This window comes from Lepidochelys kempii, chromosome 6, assembly GCF_965140285.1.
Source record: "Lepidochelys kempii isolate rLepKem1 chromosome 6, rLepKem1.hap1, whole genome shotgun sequence".
Lineage (NCBI taxonomy): Eukaryota > Metazoa > Chordata > Testudines > Cheloniidae > Lepidochelys > Lepidochelys kempii.
In genome coordinates, this window is record NC_136385.1 from 25,452,985 (window position 1) to 25,465,900 (window position 12,916).

Below are 12,916 nucleotides of genomic sequence, written 5' to 3' on the forward strand. Positions count from 1 at the left end.
TCCTGTCTTGTGACTGTGGATTCTGGCTCTAACTACTATTCTGGCTGCCTGAAGCCCAGCTTTGACATTCAATATTAAACATTCGTGTTCTTTTTGTGATTGTTAAGACAATATTAAAGCAAGGCCTCAAAGTACCATACAGTCCAACACTGCTAGTATGAGAGGCCACTGTGTTCTGTGATCCACTAAAAGGGATTAATTTAAATGTTCAGTAATTCCATAACTATCCAGAGTTATGTAAAACCATCTTTGATGTAAAGATTGTAATATTTTGCCTTCCATCTCCTAGCACATGTAACAACAGACAGTGGAACTGCACAGAGAACCCTTGCCAGGGAACGTGCACTGTGTACGGAAATGGACATTACTTGAGCTTCGATGGAGAAAAGTTTGATTTCATGGGAGATTGCGATTATATTCTTGCTCAGGTAACAAAGCATCGTTACCTGTCTGAGAGCTGTTGCTCTTCACTGGCTCAAGTTGCAGTGCTGTTTGAGTAACTAGATGGCTATCACATGCAAGTATAATAGGCACCGATAAGAGCCTGCCCCTCCACCGCTGCATGGGTATAGAAGATCCCAAACTATATCAGACCTGGTGATGTTCCACCACACAAGGGCAGGGCAATCAGGATATCAACACCCACACAAGGGGCACTGGTTTCCTTGGCGTCTCCCTCTAAGTTAACACACAGATGCAAGGGGTAGAGCAAGACTGATGAATCCTGTGCCATGTAGATGCACTAGTCATTACCCTGGTAGAATTGAGACACTAAGACTGTAATCTCTACTTCATCTCTGGTTTGAAGTAGGAGCTACAGAGCAGGAGGCATTCTCTCCAGAGAGAGCTGAAGCACAGGGAGCTGGGCACAGGGCACAGGATTTTGAGCTGAGTGACTAATGCATTGGTATCTCGAAGAGAAGGTTCTGCCTGACAGCTGAGTAGCATGGCTCACTGTCCCTGGTCTCCTTGCTAAGACTGCCAAGCTAACTGAAAAAGTAAATCTGAGAGGAGATAATAATGAAATTGGGGGTACTCTCTGTCCTGTGATATTGGGGGGAAAGGTGTGGAGGCTGACTCAGGGCCACGTTCAGAGTTGCGTGTAGGTAGCACAGTTGGTGTCACCAGCCCACGCCATCATATTACTTTTCCTGATAAATACCTTCCTTCCTTCCACCAATTTACCCTAATTTAGACTTCCATAACACAGCTAGACTTCAGGGCACAGTTCAGAGGTGATGTGAAGGGGCTGCAGTGTATCCTTGGAGAAGTGGTGGAGATTCTAAGGGCCAGATTTTGATATGAATGGGCCATATCTCGACTAGAAAAATACTAGGTGAAATCTTAGGGTTAACCACAACCATCAAGCATGTGTTTAAAGGTGTAAAACCCTGTCTGTGTTGGTGATAGCTAACCTTTTAAAACATGACCTGTTTTCCTAGTCTCAGCATGGCCTTACTCCTTGTGTTGGACCATTGGCTTCTAGGTGATCATTCAGCAATAAAGAGATCTGGTCTTAAAGTAGTGTAATCTGTATGTTTAACCAGTTTAGATTTCTTTACACTTCCTTTTGCATTTGGCCCTCCCAACCCACATCCAAATAATGCCGGCCTGATTCCAGTGTGTTCTGTTTGTTGGGTGTGTGCTATTAGATGGCGAACATAATTGAGGGCCAGGTTTATCCTTGGTGTAACACTACTGACTTCACTAACAGCACGGCTTTGTGGAGTAGGCTAATTCTGAGTCCTCATGAAAAACCAAATGCTTCTACAGCCCAGGCAGTCCTAAAGTGACAACGCCTTTTTGTGAATGAAACATCTGAAGGTTAAACCTGCATGTTAGTGACCTTAGATGCAGTGAAACTCTTTTTGCAGGGAGGTAGAAATCAAGGCCTCTATTATTTCAGTGTTTTGAAATGTAGAGGTTGCAGTTCTGCTCATAGTGAAGAGCCTGTGCAGAGCGAAAAACGCATTACAGAATGGTTTTCCTGTATATTTTTGGACATGTCAGGTGGGGTCTTATAAAAGTGTTCAGCATTCACCTACCTCTTCTCCCTATTAAAATTCCCCTTGACTTCAGCATAAGAAGAGATAGGCTAATGCTGGGCGCTTCTGAAAATCCCACCTGTAACTTTTTCTGAACAAAAAAAAAAGACAATAAATGTGGAGTCAATTATTAGAAATATAGATCATTTACTACTCCCTCGTGGACATTTCTAAGACATGTGCTAGTCAGATAACAAGATCAGATATGGTTTTCTTTATTTGTACAAGGACTTTTGCCCCAATAACCCCAATGATGGCACCTTCCGAATTGTAACTCAGAACAATGCGTGTGGGAAATCACTGTCCATCTGTTCCTTGAAGATCACATTGATTTTGGAGGTGAGTCCAGCCTTAACTTTGGATTATGTGGGAGTAGCTGATAGAATGGGATATCTGACTTAATTTTGTGAGTCATGAATTTACTATACCCTAACACTGTGATGCAGCTAATAAATGTCCCTAATGAAGCCCTATGGCCAAAAAGGAAGAAGTGGTAGGTGAGGGTAGGAAGGGATGGGCATACAGAGTAGATCAGTGGGTGCTGGGGGGACTGGGCATTTAAGATGGGGATGGGAGGGAAGCAGGGAAGACAGCAACGGATGAATGTGTGAAGGGAGTGTGGACATTTAAGGGATGGGAAGAGGAAGAGACAGGCAGGCATTATAAGAGAATTCCAGCACGTCTGAGTGTGTGCTATAGGGAGCTGATGAGGCAGAACTCAAGATGGCAGCTGAATTTCCAGCAGAAGTGGATTTCTGTGACCAAGAAAAGGCTTTTTGAGGAAGCTACCCTGAAAGATTCTGTGGCCATGGAGTCATGGGACCAAATTCTGCCCTGTTGACTTCAGTGATGGTGCATGGGTGTAAATTGTCCCAGTGGGACCTTGGCCAAGATGCAGAAGTTCAAGGGTAGAAGAAATAGGATGGGGTGTGATGCAATGATCTGAATGAGACTCCTGCACAGAATGGGATAAAAGTTTGTCTGTCTGTAATGCCATGTTTCCTAGTCAGTTGTGACTCCATCCTTGTTTCCTTCAGTGCATTTTAATTCCTTATTCTAGAACATTGAAATCAGACTCCTGGAAGGAAAAATTCAGGAGATAACCACTGAGCCAGATGCTGTAAAGAATTACAAGCTGGATCTCAGGGGGGTTTACATTGTGATTGAAACTTCCTTGGGAATGACCTTCATGTGGGACCAAAAGACCACAGTAATGGTTCTGGTGGCACCCTCTTTCCAGGTGGGTACAACTGCAGCAACTGAGGGACTGATTTTCAAACTGTGCCTCCATTTCTATGGTGGCCAATTATGTGCCAGTGACTAATGGTGCTCTCAACTTTTCTTTCAGTAATGAACTGTCAGAGGTGGGTTGTTGTTTTTTTGTTTTTGTTTTGTTTTTTTTTGGGGGGGGGGTTCTTCTCAAAATTATGCCTGCAAAAATGGAGCCCGTGTTTAAAAATCCTGGCATGAAAATGAATTCACTCTAATGGGTAAGAGGGCACTAATTTATTGCCATAGTTAAATTATTTCATGATCACATCAGTATGAAATATTCAAATTATTGAAGCTAGATGTAAAGCCTGGACAGAGTACAGGGCTATATAGGCTTTTAATGGCTACATCTTGTTACTTATATCTCAGTTCTTTCCAAGAAGTATTCTGCAGGTTGGTGTGTTTTCGGGAATGTTTGGAATTTGCAAATATTTTTACTAGGCTTTTACTAGCAGTTTGTTAGTTCATTTTCCGTGCAAAAGCAGATCTCATTTTGTTTTTAGAAAGCACTTCTTATAATCTGTATAAATTCTTCAGGGCAAAGTCTGTGGCCTTTGTGGTGATTTTGATGGCCGTTCAAAGAATGACTTTACCACCAGAGGGCAGTCAGTGGAGATGAGAGTGCAGGAGTTTGGGAACAGCTGGAAAGTCACCAGTAGCTGCTCAAACATAAACATGACTGACCTGTGTGCTGATCAGCCTTTCAAATCTGTACTGGGGCAAAAGCACTGCAGCATTATCAAGAGCAATGTCTTCGGAGCCTGCCACAGTAAGGTGATCTCTCTCATTTTCTCAATACTCTTGACACTTCAGAGGCATTTTCTATCTTCTCTGTGCAGCAGATTTACATACACAAATCCTATTACTATTGAAGAGAGCTTTATACATACACAAGAGCAGAAGAGCTACACAGACCACCCTTTCACTGTTACACCAGTGAAATCCCATTGTATTCTTCTCAAGGAAATATAGAATGAAACTTGTTTTAAATGACCAAAGACCCAAAAGATAATGCTTGGCTAGAAGAGGGTAATATCTAAGAACTGGCTGGAAACCTTTGGGATAATATAGCATATGGTTGCTAAAGACAAGTGAAATCCTGGCCCAGTTGAATTCAGTGGACCCAGGATTTTATCCTAGCTACTTTGAAGTGATACCTGCCTATTAGAAAGGTCTCACAATAGATAGCTGTTCTAAACAGCTCTAGTCCTATGCTACAGAGCATATGTTCTAAAGGTACCTTCAGTGCAGGTTTCATCATTTTATACATTTGAATCAAAAAATTTATAAGGTCCAGCTCTACCAAAACAATCCAAGCAAATGAAAACAAGGCAGCTTAAAATGCTAGTCAAATAGCCCAATCCCTTTAAATATCAACTTCCCACATAGGCCCATCCAGATTCTGCCAAAGAAACTGACACTGAATGGCAGATTTTTAGAGCCCTTTGTCTCCTCTGAAGACAAACTACTGAGAAGGAATACGTGTTATAACAGAGTTTTTGTTATTTTGTTAGATCAACCCGATGCCATATTATGAGTCTTGTGTGTCTGACTTCTGTGGCTGTGACAGTGTGGGAGACTGTGAGTGCTTCTGTACCTCAGTAGCTGCTTATTCAAGGAGCTGTAATAAAGTCGGTGTCTGTATTGACTGGAGGAGACCTAGCATTTGTCGTAAGTACTCACAGACAGAAATGCACATTAAGAAGTACTCTCCATACAGTGAGTCATACTCAAGATAAGAAGGATAAAATCCTAACTTCTGTGCAGGTGCATGACTAGCGAGCCCTGTTGCTTTAAAGAATTAGAACATGGACCTTATCCATTATCTGAGATTTGGCATTTTTTCTCTTCCAGCTGTGTTCTGTGATTACTACAATCCACCTGACAAACATGAATGGTTCTACAGGCCTTGTGGAGCCCCCTGTCTAAAGACCTGCAGGAATCCACAGGGAAAATGTGGTAACCTGCTGTATAGTTTAGAAGGTAATTCTTGTTTGCCTTTGATGGGTCAAAATATGTTTAAGTGCTTTCCTGTAGGGGCCTAAACTAGTCCAATTTTGTTTTGAATGTCTTAAGCAATGGGGTCGCTTTGTCTTTCCTTGGAAGACTAATCAAACTTCCCCAGAGCACCGCTGGCCAAATTCTTCCCTGCTTTACTCCCCATGTGACTGTATTGACATCAAGGGGCGTAAGTCAGGGCAAACTTGACCTGATGCCTTCAAAGTCTTGCAGAGTTAGAGGGTCACTAATGCTGGGTTTATAAGAGTATTATTGGTCATCTATAGTTAACGAATAGTTGCTGGTTATAGGGAGAGAAAAAAGAGGGGACAGGTGATCTGTTCATGAAGAATTCCAGCTCTGTCTGTGAAGATAAATACATATCTTTTACAGCTATTCCAGTGTGTGTGTTTGCATTTGGGTCTTTACTACTCAGACAAAAGTCTCCATGCTCTTTGTTTACTTTCCAGGCTGTTACCCAGAATGCAGCACTGAGAAGCCGTATTACGATGAGGAACAAAGGGAGTGTGTCTCCCTGCTTGACTGCGTGTCGTGGTAGGTCAGTGGGATACTAAGAGGTTTGGATAGAGTTCACCTATTAGCCAGGCATTACGTGGGCTCTGCTAGTAGGAAATCTCTGCAGTTCAGCTCTCATCAGCTTCTTAACAGAAGGTGGTTCTCTTTTTAATTGGATACAGTTGTGAATTTATTTTGCTACTCTGTAAGGATTTAAGGCAACAAAGCATTAATCACATTTGTTTGTTGTTTGTCCACAGCAACCCTAAAGAAAAACTGTGCACAGAGGACTCCAAGGGTAACCTTCCCATCAGCTTGATGATTAATAATTGTTTTCTGTTAGCACAAAGAAGCCCCAACAGATATGGGGCCCGCTGTGATGGGTATTGTACATAACACATTATGCAAGGCCGCCTCTGTTCTAAACAGCCTGCTATCTAGATAGACAAGACAGACAAAGAGTGGGTGGGGAAACAGCGGTTAAGTGACTTGCTCATGGACACACAGCAGGTCAGCGGTAGAGCTAGAAGTAGAAACCAGTTCTCTGTAATGCCACTATGATGCTCTATTCATTGGACTACACAGCTTCCCCTTTATTACCTTCAGCACACATTCCCTGGAGATCTGAGAGGCTTTTCGTGTATTTAAAGTTTTTGATAGTGGTTACCTGCCCCATTAGCTGGTGAATGTTGGTGTCCAGTAGCTTCCTGGAAAGCCACTGTGCCATAGAGGGTCTCGCCAATGCATAGGGACATCCCATCTACATCCACTTTCTTATGGGAATGCCTGTTATGCACAGGGCTGGCTTAAAATAGCAGTTCTATGCTACTAATGACCCTATAAAAAGAAAAGGAGTACTTGTGGCACCTTAGAGACTAACAAATTTATTTGAGCATAAGCTTTAGTGAGCTACAGCTCACTTCATCGGATGCATGCAGTGAGCTGTAGCTCACGAAAGCTTATGCTCAAATAAATTTGTTAGTCTCTAAGGTGCCACAAGTACTTCTTTTCTTTTTGCGAATACAGGCTAACATGGCTGCTACTCTGAAACCTAATGACTCTATGCTATTCAGTATTTCCCTTTACACAAGGGAACTAGTCAAGCCAGCTTTCTGGCCACCAGTGGTGCAAAAATGGGATCCATTTGTTTAAAATGAAATTTAGATTCTAAAGCACATATTTGCACCAAAAGACAGAGTGAACGCTGCAGCCATGAGCACCTTTTACTTTACAGTTGATGGTCTGGGGTGGATTATGGCAAATCTGGGTTATTTTGTCTTTGTTTATATTGGTTTGTGGTGTGATGTTATCTGCTGCCATGGCATTTACCCTCTCACTGCCTCAGACTGCCTCTGCTGCTACCAGGAAAAGACCTACACCTTAAATGAAAGTATATACAGTCAAACAGATGGGGTCAGCTGCTGGAAGGCTGTCTGTGGCCCTAATGGGAATATCATTAGAACATTTATTCCTTGTGGAACATCTCCTACAATGGTGCCTGCTATAGAGGAGCCAGGTACTAGAGTTTGTTTATATAAGTTTTGGTGTATTTTAGTTGATATCAAAGTTTGCAATTGTGCCAAGATTCCTAGTCCTTGAAAAATTCTATGTGTATAATACAGTGTACATGTAAGAGCTGCGTATAATTCAAAACTGTACAAGTCCCAGAGAGATGGAGCCACATTCTTTAGTCTGGTTGAGCTGAAGGACCAGACAGATGGGGGCAAAGATGGTTTTATGCCATTTTTGCAGATTCCCAGTACATCAGGGCTGCTCTAATTTGCATCCAGCTGCCAACAGTACCAATATCATATAGCTCTAATGCCAACTTTTTATTCTAAACCTTTTTTCCTGGCCCCAGCTCATTCCTCACAGCACTGTCCTTGCTACACTTGCCTTGCAGCCAGAAGTCAGCCAATCCGCATGGATCATCATTTGCAAAGAAAAGCACCTCCAGCCAGCTGATTGTTTCTGGAAGACCCCATATTTAAGACAAACCAAAAAATACTCCCATTGCAAAGAAAACATGGCAGGGAGGGAGTGAAAGATCAATGTAGTTGCACCCAGGGCTTTTTAAGGACCTGAAACTGAAACCAGGAATCAACGAAAAACAAATAAATGGAAAGAAGGAGAAATTACATAGCATTAATATAGTAAAGAAAGCAAAATCAAAGAGTAAAATGACCCAATGTACTGCTTCTTGCACAAAGAGCAGAGATATAAGTTTGGACAAGGGAAAAGAGAGTATAGCTGCTCTAGTCAACTGGGTGGGAGAACAAATGACAAGGGATAGAGCAAAGTGCTCAGTAGCCCTGTCACTGCAGAGATAGCAGTAAGAGGACATGTAATGGAATAACAGCTTAAAAGAAGAGAGCAGTCAAAGGCAAAATGAAGTGGGCTGGTTAAACACTACCTGAATAACCTGCATGTCTCCAAATCAACAGGGCCCAAGCCCAAGGAAAGGGCAGATGAAGAATCAGAAATCACTTCCCCAAAGTCACGGAGGTCAGGTGAGGTCCTGGAGGATTGGAAAGGGCAAAGAGGGTTTCTTTAAGAGAGATAAAAGGGGGATTTGAGGAATGGAAGACCAGTGAATTTGACTTTTCTTCTTTCTATTGTCTTCTGTTTTTTCCATGTGTTGCAGTTACATAGGCTACTATAGATGATGGGGGGGAGATTAAATTTAGCATCTTCTGGTTCATGATACAGGATTAGAATGTCACCTGTTTTTAATTATTGTAGGAGTAGAGAACATTATAGAAGCACCTTCTTCCACATCAGCACTAGCCATAACAAGGGCATCCCCATGCTACTGCAATGTAAATGGACACCTGATATTTCAGGGTGAGTAGCAGTCTAACTGAATATTTCTTTCATCTATGTCATTTTTGTATAGGGGTAGAAATGTTTGGCTGTTCAGTAAAATACTTGCTTTTGAGCAAATACAGATTCCTGCCGCTGGAGCCATCAGTTCTCTAATTATAAAACAGTCATTGTTCTTCAGTCAGTCAGATCTCTGAACTGGCTAAAATATCCTTAAACTGGTCATACTCACAATACCATAGCCAGATACTCTTCTTATATTTTTCCTTTGTAATGCACCTGGATCTGATCCATTCGTCCAGATCCAGTCTTCAGGGGGCTACATTACAAACCCTGAACCCAAACTCTCTAGAATGTAAGGCTCAAAATCGACATGGGAATATGAACTTTCTCCCAAAGATGGTTGATGAAAGGCCCTGCTATTTCTGTTGCCAGCATCCTGAGCCATCCATCCCCTTGACTTTGTTTTGTGAACACTGCACACAATGGAGCTAACAAACATTACCTTATGGCCTAATGCTTCTCTTTGGTATACATGTACAATTCTGACTAATGTACTTATCTATGGGCAGAAGAGTTGTGTATTGAATGAATGAGAGGTTCTCCCAGTCTCTGCCAGCTATGCTGGATTCAGAGAACTGTAGACTGACTATCACAACTGGTTATGGCCATCAGCTGTACTGTAGATAGTCATTCCAAGCCAGTAAAATTTACTGCTCAGTTTGTAGCCAGTGTGGGAGAAGAGGAATTTTCCTATTCAAAGTGATACTGTGCCACATGGAGACTGATAATTCATGACAACATCACTGGTAAAGTATGTCAAACTCATGGACAATTCAATTCTAGTAATTTACTTTCTGGTCTCACAGGGAGTATCATATCTCAGACAACTGATGGTTTGGGTCGGTGTTTTTACTCCGTATGTAATGCCTCATGCCACAGTGAATTAATCCAGGGAGAATGTGCAACCACTCCAAGACTGAGCACAGCTCCTGAGCAGCCCAGCAACCACTGTCATTCAGCTTTACAGAATGGACGTTGTGAAAACTCTCTTCCAAGTGCAGCAAACACATCTGCTCCCAACGTAACTCCTATGAGAGACTGTTCATATCTCAGTCCTCCTAGAAAGGTGAGTGAACAAAAATATCATACTAAGCAATGGATAGCACACAACAATATGATCCATGAAGGTTCTCTGTCTTGCGCCTAGCAACAGAACATCCGGGCAATGCGAAGGTGGATCATATTTGTGCCTTCCCTGCAAGAAGTGTAAAGTAAGTTAGGAAACTACTCTTTCAAACTGGTCTTTAAAGATCAGAAGTGGTCATGATCGCAATACTTGGTCTTATACAAAATATTGTATTGCATAGAAATAGGTATGAAGTCTTCATTGATTATTATGTTTCAAGAGCCCCAGAGTTAAATAATGAATGAAATAGCATGAAATTCTTCATGCTAGGTGTTTAATTGAGTGGCCTGTTCCCTACATGTACTAAAGCTCTGAAAATTACACTAATTTCTCATGCATATCCCTCCCTTCCTCTTTCTTTTAAAATGTCAACAGTTTAATGAATCATGGGACTTCGGAAACTGTCAAATTGCCACTTGCTTGGGAGGTGGAAACGATATTAAACTGTCCAAAGTGAATTGCCCTCCTCAGCTATTAAACCTCTGTGTCAATGGTTTCCCACTCACAAAACACTATGATGAAACTGGCTGCTGTGAAGTGTTTGAGTGTCAGTGTAAGTAATATTGCAGTTAGATTCTGACTTTCATAAGGTTTTTAAATTGAGTCTCAAGTGACGTATATCCATGTGTTCAAATTGTGCTCTGCATTATACTCGGTTCAATGGGATTGCTTCATACTTAAATGTGCATATCACTGTGGCAGAAGCAAACTACTCTGAGTACTTAAACCAGTCATTTTTATTGTGTAGCTTTCTATAATTAATATTAGGAAGGAATTGTAAGGGAGTAAATACAATAAGTAGGGGAGATGGGAAGCCGAAGGGAGCAGGGATATGGCACAGTAGGGGTGTTAGAATGGAAAGTAGAATGGATGGAAAAGGACCATATGTGAGTGAGTATGGAAAGAAGAGGCTAAGGAAAGAAAGCATTTGTATCAGATCAGGGATATGTAGGACACTGAAACGTGTTATATCTTATTATACAACTTTTCTTGTGGCCCTCTCTTAGGGGACACTTCATCTTTGTTATGGCATGGGGAATCTGGTAGAACTACCAAAACCAGACCACTAAAATGAGTATATCAGTGGAGATGAAATGTCACAAAGAAAAAGGTCATACTATCAGACTGGCCAAAGAAACATTGTGTGACAAGATGCAACTCTATCAGATATCACAGAGTTCAAATGTCACTGACAAAACATACATTTGGAAAGCCCAAAGTAAACCAAACTTTAAGCCTGTCTCTACTTTCTAGGTGTTTGCAGTGGGTGGGGAAATGAACATTACGTGACTTTCGATGGAACATATTATAATTTCCAGGGGAATTGCACCTATCTCCTGGTGAAGCCAATCCAGCCTGACTCTCAGAGCTTCTGGATTCACATGGACAACTACTACTGTGGTACAACTGATGGAGCAATTTGCTCGAAGTCCCTTGTCATTTTTTATAAGAATTCCATGGTGATTCTGACACAAGCAGTAGACCATAGGAAAGAAGCTAACTTGGTAATGTATTTTTCAATATCTGGGTATTATTATTATGCTACTACCTAGTGAGCCCAATCAGGATCAAGGATATAGCTAATCAAAATTGAGGGAATTCACAAACAGTTCTGTGAAATATTTGCTCTCCTTTTTAGTCTGGGGAAATGTCAGTGAAATTTTTCAGATTATAAAATTTCGACTGTAGAGAAGGGCTATGAAATGGGAGGTGTATGTGTGGGAAATTCACTGAAATGTAATCCCCTTTTATTATTTGATCCTCTCCGGCTGCTCAGTGCCTCCTGTCAAACTTGTTTGGTGCTCTCTGTCCAGTTCCCAGTGATAAGCACCTACATCACAAAAACAATCACCACAATTGGTACTAACTAGCATTGTGGGATCTTATTCTCCTATGGTGAAATACAAATAAGTCCCATTAAAGATTTGGAGGGGTTACCCAGTTTCTTACAGCAGGGACATTTTGGTAGCAGATTGGGAGTTTCAACAGAAAAGCCAATTGAAAAGGTCTGGAAGCTACATTATTCTTTTACACCTAGAGGTGGTCCCTCTAGGTTAGGGCTAAGGCATGTTAGCAGAGCAACACAGGGAAGTTTGCACTGCAGGCCCTTACCTGCTCTGTGGTTTGTTGGAGGGTGTCAGACTGAAGGGCTCGCTATCCAGCCTATTTCAAGAGCCTGATATTACTCCATATATTAGTGAATATTTGTGTCTGGTGTATATATTTGTTCCTCAATAACAAATAATGCCATTTTGGCTTTGCTCTTATGAAGTCTGATCCAAAGACCCTGATGTCAGTGGGATTCTTTCCAGTGGGACTTCAGCTTTGGATCAGGCCCATGATTTGTCTCTTGCCTGAAAGCAATAGCCCCTTGATGATATAAGCCATATACTGTAAATCATTTGTGGGTTTTTTGATATTATCTATACAATTTCTGATTGTAAGGAAATGACCATAAATGAAACAGTGAGTGATCCAGAAAAACAGTCTGATGACAATTGATCACACTTGTTGCAAATCACCACTATGTCTTTTTTTTTCTGCTAATATTTTCCCTGAAGTCAGTAACACAAATATTAATGCTTGAAAGGCAACAAACGACCAGCAGTCTAGTCCTGAAGGGATTGCAGAATTCTCTGAGAGCAGAATTTACCCCAGGCCTTCCAGAAATATAAAATTTATACACTAAGCAACATAATAAGGATGTTCATGGTGGGATTTTTGACTTGCCCCTTTAGGTTCTGTTTAACAATAAGAAGGTTGTGCCAAATGTTTCCAAGAATGGTATCAGGATAACCAGTTCTGGCCTCTACGTTGTGGTTGAAATACCTGAACAAAAACTGTATGTCTCCTATGGACGACTTACGTTTTACATAAAACTCCCTTTCAGCACCTTTTATAACAATACCATGGGGCAATGCGGTAAGTGTTACATTCAGTTTTAATTAACAGATATACTAACTGTTCCTCCCTTATTTGTATCAGAGTTCTGTTACCTCAGGATACGATTATTTAGCACTACAGTTTAACGTGTTTCTTGCTGTTCATTTGGGTCAGGGTGGGAAGAGAGTAT

The 12,916-nt window shown here is 41.4% G+C and overlaps 1 protein-coding gene across 1 annotated transcript in view; it reads left to right on the forward strand.

The window, feature by feature from the left end:
- The window catches only part of LOC140912580 (mucin-5B), a 67,808-nt gene that overhangs the window by 41,609 nt on the left and 13,283 nt on the right, over positions 1-12,916 (forward strand). Inside the window, exons 20-34 of the mRNA XM_073347195.2 lie at positions 290-428; positions 2,274-2,384; positions 3,106-3,285; positions 3,855-4,091; positions 4,832-4,988; positions 5,172-5,300; positions 5,786-5,870; positions 6,092-6,129; positions 7,177-7,347; positions 8,276-8,341; positions 8,574-8,675; positions 9,524-9,783; positions 10,219-10,396; positions 11,098-11,348; positions 12,582-12,765. Of these exons, the coding sequence (XP_073203296.2) occupies positions 290-428; positions 2,274-2,384; positions 3,106-3,285; positions 3,855-4,091; positions 4,832-4,988; positions 5,172-5,300; positions 5,786-5,870; positions 6,092-6,129; positions 7,177-7,347; positions 8,276-8,341; positions 8,574-8,675; positions 9,524-9,783; positions 10,219-10,396; positions 11,098-11,348; positions 12,582-12,765 (2,288 nt within the window). The remainder of the gene's footprint in view (positions 1-289; positions 429-2,273; positions 2,385-3,105; positions 3,286-3,854; positions 4,092-4,831; positions 4,989-5,171; positions 5,301-5,785; positions 5,871-6,091; positions 6,130-7,176; positions 7,348-8,275; positions 8,342-8,573; positions 8,676-9,523; positions 9,784-10,218; positions 10,397-11,097; positions 11,349-12,581; positions 12,766-12,916) is intronic.